Genomic DNA, 20,548 nt, shown 5'->3' on the forward strand with positions numbered 1-20,548 from the left:
GGTCAAATGGGAGTTCCATTTTTAGTTTTTTGAGGAAACTCCATACTGTTCTCCACAGTGGCTGCACCAGTCTGCATTCCCACCAGCAGTGTACGAGGGTTCCCCGCATCCTCGCCAACACTTGTTTGTTGATTTGTTGATGATAGCCATTCTGACAGGTATGAGATGGTACCGCATTGTTGTTTTGATTTGCATCTCTTGGATAATTAGTGACTTTGAGCATGTTTTCATGTGTCTCTTGGCCTTCCTTCTGTCTTCTTTCGAAAATATTCTATTTAGGTCCGTGGCCCATTTTTTTATTGGATCATTTATCTTCCTTTATTAAATTGTATAAGTTGCCCTAACCAGTTTGGCTCAGTGGATAGAGCCTCGGCTGCAGACTGAAAGGTCCCATGTTCAATTCCGGTCAAGGGCATGTACCTTGGTTGTGGGCACATCCCTAGTAGGAGGTGTGCAGGAGGCAGCTGATCGATGTTTCTCTCTCATCGATGTTTCTAACTCTCTATCCTTCTCCCTTTCTCTCTGTAAAAATGCAATAAAATATATTAAAAAAAATAATAATAAAAATAAATTGTAGATATTGGAAATTAAACCTTTATCAGTGATAACATTTGCAAATATGTTCTCCCATACAGTGGGCTTTCTTGTTGTTTTGTTGATGGTTTCTTTTGCTGTGCAAAAGCTTTTTATTTTGATGTAGTCCCATTTGTTTATTTTCTCTTTAGCTTCCATTGCCCTAGGAGCAGTATCAGTGAAGAAGTTCTTTCGGCATATGTCTGAGATTTCACTGCCTGTGGATTCCTCTAGTATTTTTATGGTTTCCCGTCTTATGTTTAAGTCCTGTATCCATTTTGAGTTTATTTTTGTGTAGGTGTAAGTTGGTGATCTAGTTTCATTTTTTTTGCATATATCTGTCCAATTTTTCCAACACCATTTATTGAAGAGACTGTCTTGACTCCATTGTATGTTCATGCCTCCTTTGTCAAATATTAATTGAGCATAGTGGTTTGGGTTGATATCTGGATTCTCAGTTCTATTCCATTGGTCTATATGTCTGTTCTTCTGCCAGTACCAGGCTGTTTTGAGAACAATGGCTTTGTAATACAGCTTGAAATCTGGTATTGAGATCCCTCCTACTTTATTCTTCTTTCTCAGGATTGCTGTGGCTATTGGGGTCTTTTTTTATTCCAGATGAATTTTTGGAGAGTTCTTTCTAGGTCTGTGAAATATGCCATTGGTATTTTAATGGGGAGTGCATTGAATCTATAGATTGCTTTGGGTAGTATGGACATTTTAATGATGTTGATTCTACCGATCCATGAACATGGTATGTTCTTCCATCTGTTCACGTCTTCTTCTATCTCTTTTTTCAGTGTCCTGTAGTTTTCCGTGTATAGGTCTTTTACCTCCTTGGTTAAGTTTATTCCTAGGTATCTTAATTTTTTTTGGTGCGATGGTAAATGTACTCATCTTACAGAGTGCCCATGAAGTAGTAAAGGGAGTTCGACAAGTGGCAAGAAGCAACGCTACAAAGAAATGAGTTCTGGTTCTTAGATTATTTGACTTAAACTTGGTTAAACCCTTCAATTGAAAAAATTGCAGACATATTTTGTTACAATGGATCCTTTGCAAAGAATCAGTTTTCCATTAATCTTTTAAAGAATAAGAGGGAACAAATAACACATTCAGAAAGATCCATCAATTCAGTCCTACAGAAGTATTTGTACCTCTAGTAGCCAGCTAATCACCTTCCCTGCAGATTTTATTAATCAGACCTTACAAAAGAGCTTTTTTTTTTTTTTTTTTTTACAAATGGGCCTCAAATTTGTTGTGAAAATAGGCCACATGTTATTTATACAGTAAGCAAATATCTGAACTAGTGAAAAATGTAAAAATTTATATGCAAATTTTCTTATTTTAAAATAATTCTGGAAAAACATATTTCACAATTTCAGCAACTCAGAAGAGATACACTCAGCTTAAATTAGCAATTACTGAACATCTGTAATATGCCAGCCATCAGATCTTATCTTTCATATTAAAAAAAATAAATTGTTGTTAATCTATCACTTTGCAAATACTAATACAAATCTGCTAAGGAGTTTTTATTTTTATTTTAATTTTTTTTTATTTTTTATTTTTTTTTTCTTATAAATGGAATTTTATTAATTAAGGTATTATACGTGTACATATCTTTCCATTGCCACCCCCTCCCCACTCCCATATATGCCCTCACCCCCCAGAGTTTTGCATCCATTGTTTATGCTTATATGCATGTATACAAGTCCTTTGATTGATCTCTTATCTCCCCCACCTCTCCCTAACTTTCCCCCTGTAATTTGACAGTCTGTTTGATGCTTTACTGTCTCTGTATCTGTCTTTTTGTTCAAGTTTAGAATGTTCTTTATTATCCATAAATGAGTGAGATCATGTGGTATTTTTCTTTCATTGACTGGCTTATTTCACTTAACATAATGTTCTCTAATTCCATCCATGTTGCTGCAAACGATGAGAATTCCTTCTTTTTTTATGGCAGCATAGTATTCCATTGTGTAGATGTACCACAGTTTTCTGATCCAGTCATCTGCTGACGGGCACCTAGGCTGTTTCCAAATCTTAGCTATGGTGAATTGTGCTGCTATGAACATAGGGGTGCATATATCCTTTCTGATTGGTGTTTCTAGTTTCTTCGGATAAATTCCCAGGAGTGGGATTACTGGGTCAAATGGGAGTTCCATTTTCAGTTTTTTGAGGAAACTCCATACTGTTCTCCACAGTGGCTGCACCAGTCTGCATTCCCACCAGCAGTGCACGAGGGTTCCTTTTTCTCCGCATCCTCGCCAACACTTGTCGTTTGTTGATTTGTTGATGATAGCCATTCTGACAGGTGTGAGATGATACCGCATTGTTGTTTTGATTTGCATCTCTCGGATAATTAGTGATGTTGAGCATGTTTTCATGTGTCTCTTGGCCTTCCTTCTGTCTTCTTTTGAAAATATTCTATTTAGGTCTGTTGCCCATTTTTTTATTGGATCATTTATCTTCCTTTTATTAAGTTGTATAAGCTGCCTGTAGATGTTGGAGATTAAACCTTTATCAGTGATGCCATTTGCAAATATGTTCTCCCATGCAGTAGGCCTTCTTGTTGTTTTGTTGATGGTTTCTTTTGCTGTGAAAAAGCTTTTTATTTTTATGTAGTCCCATTTGTTAATTTTCTCTTTAGCTTCCATTGCCCTAGGGGCAGTGTCAGTGAAGAATTTCTTTTGGCATAAGTCTGAGATTTTGCTGCCTGTGGATTGCTCTAGTATTTTTATGGTTTCCCGTCTTATGTTTAAGTCCTGTATCCATTTTGAGTTTATTTTTGTGTATGGCGTAAGTTGGTGATCAAGCTTCATTTTTTTGCATGTATCTGTCCAATTTTCCCAACACCATTTATTGAAGAGACTGTCTTGACTCCATTGTATGTTCATGCCTCCTTTGTCAAATATTAATTGAGCATAGTGGTTTGGGTTGATATCTGGATTCTCTATTCTATTCCATTGATCTATATCTCTGTTCTTGTGCCAGTACCAGGCTGTTTTGAGAACAGTGGCTTTGTAATACAGCTTGAAATCTGGTATTGAGATCCCGCCTACTTTATTCTTCTTTCTCAGGATTGCTGTGGCTATTCGGGGTCTTTTTTTATTCCAGATGAATTTTTGGAGAGTTCTTTCAAGGTCTGTGAAATATGCCATTGGTATTTTAATGGGGAGTGCATTGAATCTATAGATTGCTTTGGGTAGTATGGACATTTTAATGATGTTGATTCTACCAATCCATGAACATGGTATGTTCTTCCATCTGTTTACGTCTTCCTCTATCTCTTTTTTCAGTGTCCTGTAGTTTTCTGCGTATAGGTCTTTTACCTCCTTAGTTAAGTTTATTCCTAGGTATCTTAATTTTTTTGGTGCGATGGTAAATGGGATTGCCTTTTTAGTCTCTCTGTCTGTAAGTTCACTATTGGTGTATAGAAAGGCCATAGATTTCTTGGCGTTAATTTTGTATCCTGCTACATTGCCGAATTCATTTATTAAGTCTATTAGTTTTTTGACGGAGTCTTTCGGATTTTTTATGTACAATATCATGTCGTCTGCAAATAAAGACAGCTTTACTTGTTCTTTTCCAATTTGGATGCCTTTTATTTCTTCTTCTTGTCTAATTGCAATGGCTAATACTTCCAATACTATGTCAAACAAGAGTGGTGAGAGTGGGCATCCCTGTCTTGTTCCTGTTCTTAGGGGAAATGTTTTTAGTTTTTGTCCATTGAGTATGATATTTGCTGTGGGTTTATCATATATAGCTTTTATTATGTTGAGGTATGAGCCTTCTATTCCCACCTTGTTGAGAGTTTTTATCAAGAAAGGGTGTTGGATTTTGTCAAATGCTTTTTCTGCATCAATTGATATGACTATGTGATTTTTATCTCGCAATTTGTTTATGTGATGTATCACATTTATTGATTTGCGGATATTGTACCATCCTTGCATTCCTGGGATAAATCCTACTTGGTCATGGTGTATGATCTTTCTGATGTACTGCTGGAGCCGATTTGCTAGAATTTTGTTGAGGATTTTGGCATCTATGTTCATGAGGGATATTGGTCTGTAATTCTCTTTCATTGTGTTGTCTTTATCTGGTTTTGGTATTAGGGTGATGCTGGCTTCATAGAAGGAGCTTGGAAGTGTTCCTTCTTCTTGAATTTTTTGGAATAGTCTGAGGAGGATAGGTTTTAGTTCTTCCTTGAATGTTTGGTAAAACTCTCCTGTGAAGCCATCAGGCCCCGGGCTTTTGTTTGCCGGAAGCTTTTTGATGACTGCTTCAATTTCGTCCATAGTTATTGGCCTATTGAGCTCTTTAGATTCTTCTTGATTGATTTTTGGAAGGTTATATTTTTCTAGGAATATGTCCATTTCCTCCAGGTTGTCCAGTTTGTTGGAATAGAGTTGTTCGTAGTATTTTGTAACAATCCTTTGTATCTCAGCGGGGTCTGTTGTTATTTCACCTCTTTCATTTCTGATTTTGTTTATTTGGGTCCTCTCTCTTTGCTTCTTGGTGAGCCTGGCTAGAGGTCCATCAATCTTGTTTATCCTTTCAAAGAACCAGCTCTTGGTTTTGTTGATCTTTTGTATTGTTTCTTTGGTCTCTATGTCATTTATCTCCGCTCTGATCTTTGTTATTTCCTTCCTTCTGGTTACACTGGGCTTTTCTTGCTGCTCTTTTTCTAGCTCTTTGAGTTGTAGGGTTAAGTAATTTATTACCATTGCTTCTTGTTTTTTGCAATAGGCTTGTAGAGCTATGAACTTCTTTCTCAAGACTGCTTTCGCTGTGTCCCATAGATTTTGGATTGTTGTGTTTTCATTGTCATTTGTTGCCATGATGTTTTTTATTTCTTCCTTGATCTCTCTGGTGACCCAGTCATGGTTTAAAAGCATGCTGTTTAGTCTCCATGTGTTTGATTTCTTTGGATTGTATTTATTGTAGTTGATTTCCAGTTTTATGCCACTGTGATCTGAGAAGATGCTTGATATAATTTCTATCTTCTTGAATTTGAAGAGACTTTTCCTGTGACCCAGCATATGGTCTATCTTTGAAAATGACCCATGTGCACTTGAGAAGAAAGTATATTCTGTGGCTTTGGGGTGAAATGTTCTGAAGATGTCAATTAATTCCATCTGGTCTAGTGATTCATTTAGGATTGCTGTTTCTTTGCTGATTTTTTGTTTAGAGGATTTGTCCAGTGGTGATAGTGGGGTATTAAAATCTCCTACTATGATTGTATTGCTATTAATCTCTCCCTTGAAATCCTCCAGGAGTTTTTTTATGTATTTGGGTGCTCCTATATTGGGAGCGTATATGTTTACCAGAATTATTTCTTCTTGTTGGATTTCTCCCTTTAGTATTATGAAGTGGCCTTCTTTATCTCTTGTTATGGCATTTACTTTGAGGTCTATTTTGTCAGATATAAGTATTGCTACCCCAGCTTTTTTTTCATTTCCATTTGCCTGAAAGATATTTTTCCATCCCTTCACTTTCAATCTGTGTGAGTCTCTTGTTCTGAGGTGGGTCTCTTGTAGACAGCATATATATGGGTCGTGTTTTTTTATCCATTCAGCTACTCGATATCTTTTGATTGGAGCATTTAGTCTGTTTACATTTAAAGTTATTACTGAAAGGTATTTGTTTGTAGTCATACCTATTTTTGTGTCTGTATTCCTTCTTACCTGTTTATTACGTCTTTTTACAGTATTCCCTTTAGCAATTCTTGCATTGCTGGTTTGGTGGTGATAAACTCCTTAAGCCTTTTTTTGTCGGCAAAGCTCCTGATTTCCCCTTCAATTTTTTTTTTTCCCCTTCAATTTTGATTGATAGTCTTGCTGGATGTAGTATTCTTGGATTCAGTCCTTTGCTTTGCAACACTTTGTATACCTCCTTCCATTCACTTCTAGCTTGTTGTGTTTCTGTTGAGTAATCATTTGACAATCTGATGGGTGTTCCTTTGTAGGTAACTCTGTCTCTCTCTTGACGCCTTTAAGATTCTCTCTTTATCATTCATATTTGCCATTGAAATTATGACATGTCTTGGTGTGGGTCTTTTGGGGTTGATCCTGCTTGGGACTCTCTGTACTTGCGTAACTTTTATCTTTCCCATATCCGGGAAGTTTTCTGTCATTATTTCTTCAAATAGATTTTCTAATCCCTGCTGCTCTTCTTGTCCTTCTGGCAGCCCTATTACACGTATGTTACTTCGTTTCATGTTGTCCCGAAGCTCCCTTAGGCTTTCCTCCTGCTTTTTAATTCTTTTCTCCAATTGCTGTTCAGATTGAGCTTGTTTCTGTACCTGATCTTCTAACTCACTAATTCAGTCCTCTGCTTCTTGTAGTCTACTGTTGAAACTTTCCATGGTGTTTTTGATTGTAGCTATATCACTTTTCATTTCTTCCTGATTCTTGCATAAGTTGTTGATTTTCTCATCCATCCGATGTATAAATTCCACGACCATTACTCTAAACTCCTTTTCGGTCATGTTGCAAGCTTCAGTTTCACTGATTTCCTTTCTTGGCGACTCCACATTTTCTTTCCTCTGTGAGTTATTTCGTTTCCCCATTCTGGCTATCACCAGAAAGCTCAAGCTTCCGTTTGCGTGGACCTGGGCCCTGTGCTGTGGGGACTTCGCTCCACCCGAGTTTCACTGAAGTGCTCTGACACTAGGACGTGTGGCTGCCTTTGGTTGGTGGGAACCAGACTTGCCCAGGGTCAGTGTCCCCAGTGTTCTGTGTGGTCTCGTGTGCACACTTAAAATCAGGGGCCCTGTCTGCACCACACTGTTGGTATGTGCCGAAAATGAGATCCTTAGCATGTGCCAGGAGAACAAAAGAGCTCTTTTTTTTTTAATCCTCCCCTGAGAATATATTTTTATTGCTTTTAGAGAGAGAGAGAGAGAGAGAAGCATCGATCAGTTGCTCCCTGCATGTGCCCCGACCAGGGATTGAACCTGCAACATAGGTATGTGCCCTGAATGGGAACTGAACTTGAAACTTTTTTGTGTAGAGGATGATGCTCCAGCCAACGGTACCACCTGGCAAGGGCAGGAGCTTCTATTTGATAAGAGATTGATACAAAGATGCAGACCTCAAGAACTACACCATAGTTTGCTATTAATTTTTCTTTTCCATATAATCATATTTTAAAAAATTGAAATAATCACCTCTAGTTTTTTTATTATAAATACATTACAGTCACAAAACTTACCAAATCAAGGGGAGAAAAGAATCACAATCCTCCCATGCTGGCACAAGCAGCTGTGAACATGGAAATACATCTCTATAAACATTTTGATATATTTAAAAAAGAAAGAATAAGAGTAAACATTTTATTCAAGGAAGGTAGGAAAGGACATGCCACATGTTATATGGGAGTTTTTTAAAAGAAAGTACGTTTGGACTTAGATTTTCAGCTATATTTTAAGACTGATCAGGGTTTCCTGGGTAATTTTTTAGCCTGTCATGGGGATGTCATAAATTTTTTCATTCTCAGCATACTATTTAGAACTTGACTTATGGAGTTTGAGACTATCCCAAGCTGTAATTCACAGCTTTGCAGAATCATTTAGCTCAGAATATGAATTTCAATACTGTGCTTAAATTATTTAAACAAACAAAAGCATTAGCCTTTCCATTTAGAGAGAAAAAAACATGCTTTAAGGTTTCTTGTTCATATAAAAAACTCTCAAGTATTTTCTTTAATTATACATTAACATTTAAATAAAAGGCCAGACAGTGAATATTTTTAAGCTTTGCAGGCCATATATGCTCTCTGTCACATACTCTTCTCCTTTTAATTTTTTTTACAGTCCTTTAAAAATATAAAAACTATTCTTAGCCTGATCCACAGTCCATAGTTTATCTGGCCTCTGATTTCTTATTTTCTATTTGAATTTGATGCAGGGCTGATATCCTCTTTCAAGTGTTAATATCAAGTCATGTTCTTTGCCTAGAATTTTTTTGGAGGGGGGGCGCAGTTAGGTCATTGGTCTTTCTCTAATTGATTTGTAAGAGTACTCATGTGTGCATACTATGTGTGTATATGTAGCATATTTAGGGTTTTTGTCATGTGAAAGAGTATTCACTATTCTTGAGGGTTTTTTTTCTTCTTCTTTGTTTAAATCCAGAATGGGTGGTGAATTAAATGGCTTTATGGCGTCTGTGGAGATAAGCATGGGGAAGTGGGGTGGTCCCCTACTGTGCTCTGTTAATATGGTGAATTGTAATACCTAGCCTGTTATTGACCCATCCTCAGTACCACTTTGTGAACCTCCTGTTAATGAGTGTACTGGTCTTTCCTTTGATTCTCTTTGTTTGCTTTAATATCCATAAGTAAGATATTGTAATTTTCTTTTTGTACATGCAATCCTATATCAGTTTTTAATACCATGTTCTCCTGGCTTTATAAAAAGAAGTTGGAAACTTTTTTTATCCTCTGGGACTATTTATATAGCAGTGGAATTATCTGTTCTTTGAAGATTTGGTAGAATTTTACCTGTGAAATTTTCTGGTTGTTGTTCTTTTGTGAGTGTAGTTCTTTTAGCAATTTTCTCAATGTTTTCTTTGATAATTAGTTATTGAGACTGTCTTTTTTCTACTCAGTTTAGGTCATTTATTTTCTAAATTACTTAGACTTGAGCATAATATTTTATCATGATACTTTTAATTTTCCTTGGATCTTTGTTTCCTCCTTTCTCATTTTTTTTTGCTTTAATTTAATAATTTAATTCACTTTTTATTTGTTCTGATAGGCAGTATTTTTATTGTCATTATTTTTTAGATATTATAGAATTTTAATTTCGTTTTTCAGGTTTGGAGTTAGGGGTTTTGTTTTGCTATTATTAATTTCTAATTTTATTGCATGGTTATTACTCTTTAGACTTTATTGATATTTTTTAGCACCCCATTACATATTACTTAAAACAGTTTATGGGTTCTTGAAAAGTATGTTATTTTCAGAGTATATAGTTCAGCACATATCAATTAGATCTAGCTTATTAATTATGTAATTAGGTCCCCTTTTTTCTTTTAAATCTACTTTTTTAAATGTACATCTGATTCTAATTATTTGTGGTAGTTATGTTATAGAAAGTCACTGTAAACACTAAATTAGTGAACACTCAACAGTTGCTTCGAGGGAAAATACAGGATTAGGTTCCTGCCAGCCACTGGTTAAACATTTTCATCAGCTGAACAATATATAGCATTTTCATATGTGTTTCTGTTTAAAGGCACCATTTTAGTATACATTCTTGATTTGTTAACATGGAACTCATGGTCAGGAGCCCTATAATTCAGGATGAAAGGGGCCACATGCTAACCTGACATGCATGGCAGTCTTGCAAACTCTAAGACCTAAACTAACCACAAGGATGGTCTGAAATTAAAACTTTAAAAGCAGTTATGGTGGGTAGTTACGTTCTAAGCCGGTATCTTCATTGACAAGGTCAATCTACACCTTAACTGAGCCTATATTGTCTTTTTGCATCTAAGATAACATACCTATGAAATGTCTGGGTAACTTGTAACTTACCTTTTTCCGGACCCCTCCGGGCATAACCAAATGCTCCTGGGTACCAGGATAGAGACCATAAATTCCTTCATTTTTATTGTTACCATGTTAATGGTTGACTGTTAACTCTCCTGCACCCACTTAAGTAAAAGAAGTATGTGTCTATCATTTTACCTTTTATCCAATCCCAGAGGTTTCCCCACTTTTCTTTCTCCCGCCTTCCTAATGTATCACCAGTGGGTTTCATGTAACCCACTTACATCTCCTATTTTGATTGTAATGTATAAAACAAGGTGAAAAACCTCCATTCTCTGGAGCATTATCCCAGTCCATTGAGATTCTGCCTCCGAGCAGTTGTCGACAGTTTGGCTCAAATAAACTCACAAAAATTCTTTACAGGTTTGAATTATTTTACGTTAACAAAGGACACTTGTTTAAAGTACAAGAGCTGAAACAAAAGGGCTGATTGTCACTTTGTTTGACTTCATCTGTGTACCTGTGTGTCAGACTACTTAGAATTTTCACTACTTTGCACTTGTCCATGAATGACCATGAAAGTATCAGGAGTGTTGTTTTGGGATTACAAATAAATTTTGGCAAGTAGGTGAATTTGCAGATACGGAATCCAAAAATGAGGATTGACTGTACTTCATCTGGGATAAGAAAGATGAATTGAAATATTTTTCTACTATTTAAAAATATTTTTTGTTGTATTCCCTGAAGTTTTATTTTCTTTTTGTGTTATGACATCATATTGAGTCCTTCATGTAATGATTTGGCTGTTATTTCACTTCAGCTAAGATCATCATTATGAAGCTGTATTACTTCCCCCTCCAAACACCCACTTCACTCCTATTTATACCCTGCCTGCTTTGTTCTCATCTCCTCATTTAGCTCTGTCTCTCCTTATGTCATGGCCTCACAGAGAGCTTGGAAATGCTCTGGCCACTGTAACTGGACAAACAACGGGTCTGTGCTGCCTGTCACTGCTTGGGCCAATTCAGCAGAGACAGGGTTGAATCCTATATGAGCGTTTATTCCAATACTGCCAGCAGCGCGGGAGAGCAGCAGGTCATCCACAAATATGCTCTGCACCCCGCCATAAGCCGGCTGCTTATATTGGTAGAAGTGCAAAAGAAAGCAGGCAAAGGGGCAAATGGGCAGTTTACAGACATGCAAAAGGGCTGGGGTCTTCAAAGGGCTGGTGATTCTGGTTTCTGCAGCAAAGTTGTTCATCTTTCCGTGATAACAGGCAGCTCCAAAAGGGGAGGAAGGGCTGCATCTCCAGGTGAGCTCCCAGGTCTGGAGTGCGACTGCCAGCCAGGTTAGAATGTGCCTTCTGTAATCAGAATAAAATAATCACGGTTAACAGAGCACGATTAATGTTTCTTACAGTTCTAGCTGGTTCCCTAACATTCTATTTCTGCCCCTATCACCACCTCTTTTAGACCCAGAATTTATCATTCTAAGCAAGAGAAACTGTTGTTATGGCCTCTTGATATATATAGATCAATGGTGGAAAGCTCCACACTGCTAACACTCTTCTCTCAACCTTCCTTTGCCAGGTCACATGTTCACCATATCCATCAACTCTTCACAAATTTTGTATTTTGGGGTTAGAACTATTATTTTAGTGAAAATGTATTGTGTTTTATTTTTGTTCTCCTTGTTAAATTTTGTTTGGCTTAAGGGAGGAGATCAAGGCAACATTGCTTTTATTCTGTTTTTAATAAGAAAATCTGTATTCATTTCAGCACATTTTGTTATGTCTCAAATGTGTCTATCTAAACAGTTTCTCCCTTCCTTCCTTCCTCTTCCTTCCTTCCTTCCTTCCTTCCTTCCTTCCTTCCTTCCTTCGTTGCTTAATCCTTTCACCATTTTTACCCAACCTCGAAACCCACCTTCCCTGACAGTTGTCAGTCTGTTAACAGGGTTGTTTTTTTTTTTTACCAAATTAAAGTTTATGGTATATTCTTGATTTTCATTCTTCTTTCAGGTTTTCAATTGCTATATTTTATTTAATTCTTGTTATCTATACTAATAAAAGCCTAGGTGGTCCTCGCGCCCTTGCGCGACACCCTCACTTCATCACAATATGGCTGCCACAAGATGGCTGCAACAAGATGGCTGGCAGGGGAGGGCAGTTGGCTGGCAGGGGAGGGCAGTTGGGGGCGATCAGGCCGGCAGGGGAGCAGTTAGGTGTCAATCAGCTGGCAGGGGAGTGGTTAGGGGCAATCAGGCAGGCAGGCAAGCAGTTAGGAGCCAGCAGTCCTGGGTTGTGAGAGGGATCCCAAATTGGAGAGGGTGCAGCCTGGGCTGAGGGACACCCCCCCACCATGCACAAATTTTGTGCACCTGGCTTCTAGTACATTTATGAGACTAGAGGCCCGGTGCATGAAATTTCATGCACTGGAGGGTTCCCTCAGCCCAGCCTACTCCCTCTCGCAGTCCGGGACCCCTCGTTCCTACCGCCCACCTGTGGCAGAGGCGAGAGAGGCTCCCCCCACTGCCACTGAACTTGCCAGCCATGAGCCCGGCTTCTGGCTGAGCTGCGCTCCCCCTATGGAGCGCAGTGACCACCAGGGGGCAGCTCCGTGTGGAGCGTCTGCTCCCTGGTGGTCAGTGTGTGTCATAGCAACTGGTTGTTCTACCTTTCGGTAGATTTGCATATTAGGGTTTTATTATATAGGATTGCTCATGTTTTTCTTATTGCAAAAGTAATATTTTAGAAAAAGTGCCGAAACCGGTTTGGCTCAGTGGATAGAGCATTGGCCTGCGGACTGAAGGGTCCCGGGTTCGATTCCGGTCAAGGGCATGTACCTTGGTTGCGGGCACATCCCCAGTAGGGGGTGTACAAGAGTCAGCTGATCGATGTTTCTCTCTCATCGATGTTTCTAACTCTCTATCCCTCTCTGTAAAAAAATCAATAAAATATATTTTTTAAAAAAAAGTATATTGTAGAATAGTTGTAATATCTATATATATAAAAGGCTAATTTGCAAAGTGTCCCCACAGGAGTTCAACTGGGAGACTGGGAGTTCTATCGCTCACTATGACATGCACTGACCACCAGGGGGCTGCGCAGAATGAGGGAAGGGAAGTCCTGGCCGGCAGCCTGAAGGCCCCAATTGGCCCTGATTGCTGGCCAAGGCTAGGGACCCTACCCATGCACGAATTTCGTGCACCGGGCCTCTAATTTAAGAATAAAGAAGAAAACAAAAGCATCTTAAAATTTCACCCAAAAATAACAGCTATTGTTTGTGATTTTTTTTTCTTATTATTTATTGAGCCCATTGTACAAGGTAGTTCAAAAGGTGACAGTCTCTTACAAATGGTGGCATTGAATTAGGGGCATTGGCAATATGTCTCCCAGTTCTGACAGTTTAGATTCTGTGAAATTTTATCTTTCTTGGTAAACCTTTTAAAAGGTCTCAATTTACAGGTAGTATTATAAATTGATCTGACAAGTTATAGGTTATGAATCTGACTGATGGGGGAAGGAGGTTTTCTCGCTTTATACTCTTATAGCATGGTTAGTGAAAAATAATAACATAGACAGTTTTTTTTAATATTAAATGTTCATCTGAATGACCAGACTAATGACTTTTAGGATGATGCACTATCTACTAATATGTAACTTCTCCTTGTTATTCTCTTAGGCCATGAGTAGGGCCAGAGCCCTCAGATCTCAGGCAGAGGACTCTGCTTCCGCCTTTAGTGCTGATGACCTTATGAGTATAGATTTGGCAGAACAGATGGCCGATGATTCCGATGGTAGCAGCACAGCAGCAGCCAGCAAAGGAAGAGGCCGAGGAAGAGGCCGAAGAGGAGGAAGAGGACAGAATTCAGTGTCAAGAGGAGGGTCTCAGAGAGGACGAGGTTAGCACTGAGGACAGTGCAGTCTTTGCCCATATTTAGACTCGGCCCTTGAGTGGGAAATACAGTACTGTGTTCCTGTTGGTATAAGTGAGGTACACAGTCTTCTAAAAATTTATTTTGATGACGCATGAAGTCAGCTTTAATGTAGTTCTGACATGAACATTTTAATTAATAAATTTTAATGGCTGTATGCACAAAGGGTTTTAATTGCTCTAAATAACGTGTGTTTTTTTTTAAAAGAACACTGTATTTTTCACACAGCACCTTTGGGTACATTTGATGTCTTATTATCTTTTACACGTACAAAGGAATAGTGAGGCAAATATGTGCTGTTGAGGGAAATGGCTATCTAATGACAGTGGCAGCAGAAAGAAAATTCCAGATCATAAAAATTATTATTTTTGTTACCGTCATAAGATACAGATGCCTACCCTCTTATAAAGTGGCTTCATAAAATTTGTTTGGAAAAAAACTACCCCAAATACAATTTGATTTCTTAAAGCAATTCCTAACATTAATTGCCATCATTGTGTTTAATGTGACTTGTGATTACTGTTGTATTTACTATTGTCACTGAATAGTCCAAACAATAGAAAATAGTCATCCCGTGACCTCCTGATGCATTACATAAATCTATCCCTAGGAATATTTAAAAATTATTTTTATTACATATTTTTTCATAGGAAAAATGGATAGTACTTTAGTTAAAAATATCCAGAGAGACAAATCTTAATCTTCTAGTGATGATTCTGATCATTTTCCTTACATTTAGAGAAATTTTTCTTAAATTTTAATTGGAACAGTATTAGCCAAATATGGTGGAAGTATAGTCTCTGAAAACTGACTGATCAAATGCTAGATGTTTCTTCTTGTGTATGTCTTTGGCTTTTTAAACATAAGTTATGTTTTGACATAACTTCAGTAAGATTTTATTTTGGTGTTGTTTCAAAAAACCTTGGCTGCTGACGTGACTGTATGTTGACTGCTCATTGTTCTCACAGCAGGCACTGGTCTGGAGACTTCTACTCGAAGCAGAAGTTCAAAGGCCACTGTGTCAACATCTAGAAATATGTCTATTCTGGATGGTGAGTATAGATGGCAAATGATTATCTAGCCGTTATTTGTAAATTTCAACGGAGGATGACATAGGAAACCCCCTTAGTAAATCTCATTCCTCTGTGTTGCATCACTGGGGAGTCAGAAGGGCTGTTAGAATCACAGGATACATTATGCTAATTTAAAATATTTTCACCATTGATTGGAGCTCTTAGAGAGGGTGAGCTGTTTTATTTATTTATTTTTTCCTTTTTAAAAAAATAATTCTTTATTGTTGCAAGTATTACATATGTCCCCTTTTTTCCTCCATTGACCTCCCTCCAGCCCACCCCCGCTCCTGGCCCTCACCGCCCCATTGTCTGTGGAGAGGGTGAACTTTAAAAAGTAATTATTATAGCCCTGACCGGTTTGGCTCAGTGATTGGAGCATTGGCCCATGGACTGAAGGGTCTCAGGTTCAATTCCCAGTCAAGAGCACGTATCTGTTGCAGGTTCAATCCCCAGCTCCAGTTGGGGCATGTGCGGGAGGCAACCAATTGATGTTTTTCTTTCACATCAATGTTTCTCTCTCTCTCTCTCTCTCTCTCTCTCTCTCTCTCTCTTCCCCTTTCCCCCTCTTCTGCTCCCCCCTTTCCTCTCCCTCCCTTCCACTCTCTCTAAAAATCAATGTAAAAAATTTCTTCAGGTGAGGAGAAACAAAAACAGTAACAAAAGAAAAACTTTAAAAAGCAATTTTTACAATTCCTTACTTTTAGGCAAATTTGATTATTTTCCTTTTATAGAAGGGTTATTAAGACAGAAAAAGTCAGTATATCTACACTGTTCAAGAGAAAAGGAACTGCTTCTTTTTTCTTCTAAATCCTCACTTGAGGATATGTTTGGAGAGAGGAAGGGAGAGAGAGAAAAAGATCGATTTGAGAGAAACATCAGTCAGCTGCCTCCAACACACCCTCGGACTGGGGATCGATCCCAAAACCCAGGTATGTGCCCTGATCAAGAATTGAACCTGCAACCTTTTTGGTGTATAGGACGACACTCTTAACTAACTGAGCCACTTGGCCAGGGTGGAACTGCTTCTTAATATATTGTTTACTTTCCTTCCTCATACTGCTTTTGTCTCTACTGTTAGTATAGAGTCATGTGAGCTGTATTTAAGGGAAATTATGGTTAGGTTTCTTTGAATTCATTTCCTGTCTGTGTTCTAAAGATCATCCTCAGACTAACAGGACCTATTTTGATAAACTATTTTAAATAATAACAATATAAAAATTTAATAAACTATTTTAAATAGTTTGGTTTATGAGATCAGCTGAAGTTGTGAGTCAGATATATGAAAATACAGGTCAAAATAGGTGGTGATAATTTTTTCCTCCCTAGTATTCAGAGTATATCCGTATGTATTTTTTTATATTATCTTCTTATTGGAGATAACTTTTATAGGTAGGATTAATTTATGATGAATAAAGAGTTGGACTAAATCTCACAAGATGAAATTTAGCAAGAGTAAATATAAAATGCATTTATGTACAGGAAGTCAGATATAAAAAAAATAGTTCTGAGAGGTATGTGACATTAGCCACAACCTGAGTCAAAAAGACTTAGGTCAGTAAGAGTTCTACAGGTTGACCTAACTATCCAAATCTACTGGTAATAGTGTCTTCTTAAGCATTATTAACAGGAGTTGTACATCTTTAAAGCAAGAAAGTTCTCCCTGTGCACAGAATTGCATGCAATATGCCAAAAATACTGTGCTCATCTTTGGAACTGTATTTCAAGAGGGATACCAGCTATATATAATCACTCAGAAGACAAGCCATATATTTTTTAAATGGTAGAAATTACTTGGAATATCAGATCTGGGAAAAATTCCAAGCCTTTACATAAATTAAGTCCTATCATGAAAGATCAAATAGATTTGACTTGTATAGTCCCAAAGGTGGTGATTTTAATTCTATTTTGATGCCCTGGCCTGTGTACTTAGTGGTTAGAGCATCGACCCGTGCACCAAAGGGTCAAGGGTTCGATTCCCAGTCAAGGTCATGTACCTGGGTTGTAGGTTTACTCCCCTCCCTGGTCTGGGCATGTGCAGGAGGCAGCCAGTAGCAACTAGTCACTGTGTCTCTCTCACATCAGTGTTTCTCTCTCTCTCTTCCCTCTCTCCCCCTTTCTTCCTTCTCCCTCTTCTCTCCCTTCCACTCTCTCTGAAAAGCAATGGGAAAAAATATCCTCAGGTGAGGATTAAAAAAACAATGATAAATCTATTTTGAGTTACAGAGTCTTAAGAATCTGATGAAAGCTATGTCTTCTCGTTAAATACATACTCATGATGCAATTGCACTCCATTTCAAAGGGTTCAAAGACCCATGGCATCCATCCATGAGTCCAAATTAATAACTACTAGCCCAATGAGGATAGATGGAAAAAGCTATAACAATTCAGATATTTAAGTTTATTATTTGATAAAATGGACCTGGAAGACAAGAACAACTTTGCCTATTCCCTCATTTATAAATGGGAGAATTGAGTTAAGCAATTTGCCGTAGGCTGATAAAACCACTAAAACTACTAAGAAAAGCTAATATTTATGAAACAGTCCATGCCTTTCAACAGCTCTATGGCCCTTGTACTTAAATTATCCCTGTTTTATATAACTGAGGCTTTGAAAAAAAGAGGCAACTTCCGAGGGTCTCACAACTAGTAAATTCTGGAGCTTGGATCGATCTCACAATCTTTATACTCCAGAGCCAGTAGTTAACCACTGTGCTAGCTTCCAGAGCAAGATAAGATTAGCAACCTAGCTACTGGTTCTCAGCAGAAGAGTCTTTGCATTACACACGATAACCTATCAATTAATGTGGAGGTGGAGGAAGCTGCTCAGAAGGAGGTGAACTGTGCCTCCATCAGAAGAAGTTTTCACCATTTATTGGAGGAAACTGACACTGGAGAAAGGATATAAATAACAGAGCCATTAAATGACTCTTAAGGAGCCTTTCTATCAAGTCTGTTGCTGTATTTTGATTCAAGGATTATTCAGTATTTAGGGAGAGCCAGCTGAGATACTGGTCTTTTGACTTCTGAAGCATGTTGTCTTATTACCATTTAGGAAATGGCATCCAGAAAGGTACTGTTCCGTTCTTGGCAGGCTTAAGATAGAAGCAGAGAAGGAGAAAGAGAAAAGACAGCATGGTGAATATCTAGGCTGAGTTCACCATGTATAAGCTTTGTGACCTTGGCCAGTCACTCTCCTGGTATGTTTACATGTACATTGGGACTAATAATCTCTGCCATATTGGATTATTCTGAGTAAAAACAAAAAACCTGGCACTTGTTAGTTATTGCTATTTAAAAAAAGAGAGAAAACAGAGGGAGTTAGAAAAGTAGAGCTAATAAAATATAATCTACCATAAACTGGTTAACAACACATAGGCATAGGTGTTATAAATGACCAACCTTTACCTTAGCGCAAACTCTCTTTTTTCAGCATGGTTTTAAGTGTTTTATGTGACGCTTCTTGACATCAGTAGGTAGAATTAATCACTTAAAGTGAGTCTTCAGGTTTCCATTGTTAAAAAAGCTTGTTGCTTTTTTTTTTTTAAAGTTTGTTTCCCCTCCAGCTGACTGTCCTTGGTGTTCTGCAGTTTAATTATGAATCTAGAGGGTGGATTCTTCTTTATCCTCCTTAGGTTTATTGGGTTTCATAAACTGAATTGGTGTCTTTCATCATTTTTAGAAAATCCTTAACTGTTATCCCTTCAGTATCATCTCAATGTTATTCTTTTTCTCAGTGCATGACCTTTGCACTCTCTTCTTCCATGACTCTTAACTTCTCTAACCAAGTTTATAAAGTTAAAAAGTTCTGTTTTATTTTCCTGTGCTCCTTTCTGAGTAATTATTTCTGATCAATCTTCCAATTCACTCATCTATTCTTAAAACTGTCCATTGAATTTTTCATTTTTTGGAGGTGGGGAGAGGCAGTGGAAATTCTATTTGGTTCTTTCTAAATATGCTATGTCACTTTTAGTAGTTTTTAAATTCTCTGAAGATATTTTTAAGTCTGGCTTTAATTTTTGTGTGTGTGCATAGTAAGGAGATATATATATGTATATATAGTATTCTGTGTCTAATAACCCAGTATCTGAATACCTTTGGCCTCTTTCTATTGTCCATTTCTGATTGCTGTTTCTCATTTGTGGTGTCTTCTTTCCTTGCATGCTTTGTCATCTTATCTGTAAGAGTAATTTGACATCTTGGATGAAGATATCTTCCTTCAGAGAAGATTCATTTTTATTTCGGCAGGCTTGTAAGATTACCACTAGTCTTAGATCACTTTAAATGTAAAATTATGACTTGAGGACCAGCCAGAGGATATGTTCTTATAAAATCCCACTAATCTCGGTCGCTAGTGGCAGTGGGTTTACCTTTCCACACTGGGTGCTGGGGGTCGGGTTCTTACAAATGAGTGATTTTAATTGCGTGAAGTTATATTTCTCAGTTTCAGAAGTCCCATCTCTGTTAAACCAGTCTTGGAAAAGGTGCAGCTGGGGCTTCAGCGGCTGGAAGCAAAGCCAGTGTCCCACGTTTCCGTTCCCTGGTGGAGCTGGCTCTGATGTAGCATCAGACTAGTCACAGTCCGTTAGTCCATTGTGTGAAGGGTCCGCCTGGATGTGGGCGAGTACAGAGTATGAGGGCATACCCCTTGCAACAAGAGTCTCAAGAGAGCAAGAGGGAACTCCCTTTGTTCAAGAGCTCATGTATCTCAGATTTCGTGCCCTTGCAGTGGCCACACCTGTTCTGGCCAATGACCTGTTCCCAGGTGTGACTGACAGGTAATCACCTTTGCTACCTCATTCAGACCTCACTGGTCATTCAGACCTCACTGGGTATACATCTGTTCTTTCCTTATCCAGTCCCTTCCCCCAGGATCTCTGGGGAACAGATATAGAGAGCATTAAACTGCAGCTTTCTGGCAAAGCTGTACAAATGGCATGCCTATGTTATCTGGCCTTTCCTTTGCTCCTTTTCTGTTAATTAATTAACTTATAACAGTATCAGAAGTGGTCTGGTTCCCCAACTAGAAGTCCTCCGAACCCCTTCCTTTGAGTTTTAATGGAGGCTTCATTACACAGGTACCATGATTAAATCATTGGCCATTGGTGGTAAATACAACTTCCAGCTCATCTCCCCTCCCCAGAAATCAGGGAATGGGACTGAAATTCTAGCTCTCTATTCAAGATTAGTTTCCCTGGCAACCAGCCTCCAACTTTAAATGCAGTCCTAAAGTCATCAAATTAACTAAGAGAAGGTACCTCCAGGGATCTCACCCTTTAGGAAATTCAGAGGGTTTTAGGAGCTCTGTGCCAGAAATAGGGACAAAGCTAAATATACAGGGATGCACAGGAGTGGGATTACAGTTGTGAGCAGGCAAAGAAGTTTATTCTTGTATTTATTAATTATTATTTTTTATTATTATTAACCTTCGTTTGCCCACCTTGTGTATTTCTTATTGTAAAATCATAATATCA

At 38.1% G+C, this 20,548-nt stretch overlaps 1 protein-coding gene across 1 annotated transcript in view; it reads left to right on the forward strand.

The window, feature by feature from the left end:
- Window positions 1-20,548, forward strand: part of MRE11 (MRE11 homolog, double strand break repair nuclease) — a 73,048-nt gene that overhangs the window by 40,659 nt on the left and 11,841 nt on the right. Inside the window, exons 15-16 of the mRNA XM_054724608.1 lie at window positions 13,752-13,971; window positions 14,973-15,056. Of these exons, the coding sequence (XP_054580583.1) occupies window positions 13,752-13,971; window positions 14,973-15,056 (304 nt within the window). The remainder of the gene's footprint in view (window positions 1-13,751; window positions 13,972-14,972; window positions 15,057-20,548) is intronic.

The sequence above is a fragment of the Eptesicus fuscus genome, chromosome 13, assembly GCF_027574615.1.
Source record: "Eptesicus fuscus isolate TK198812 chromosome 13, DD_ASM_mEF_20220401, whole genome shotgun sequence".
Lineage (NCBI taxonomy): Eukaryota > Metazoa > Chordata > Mammalia > Chiroptera > Vespertilionidae > Eptesicus > Eptesicus fuscus.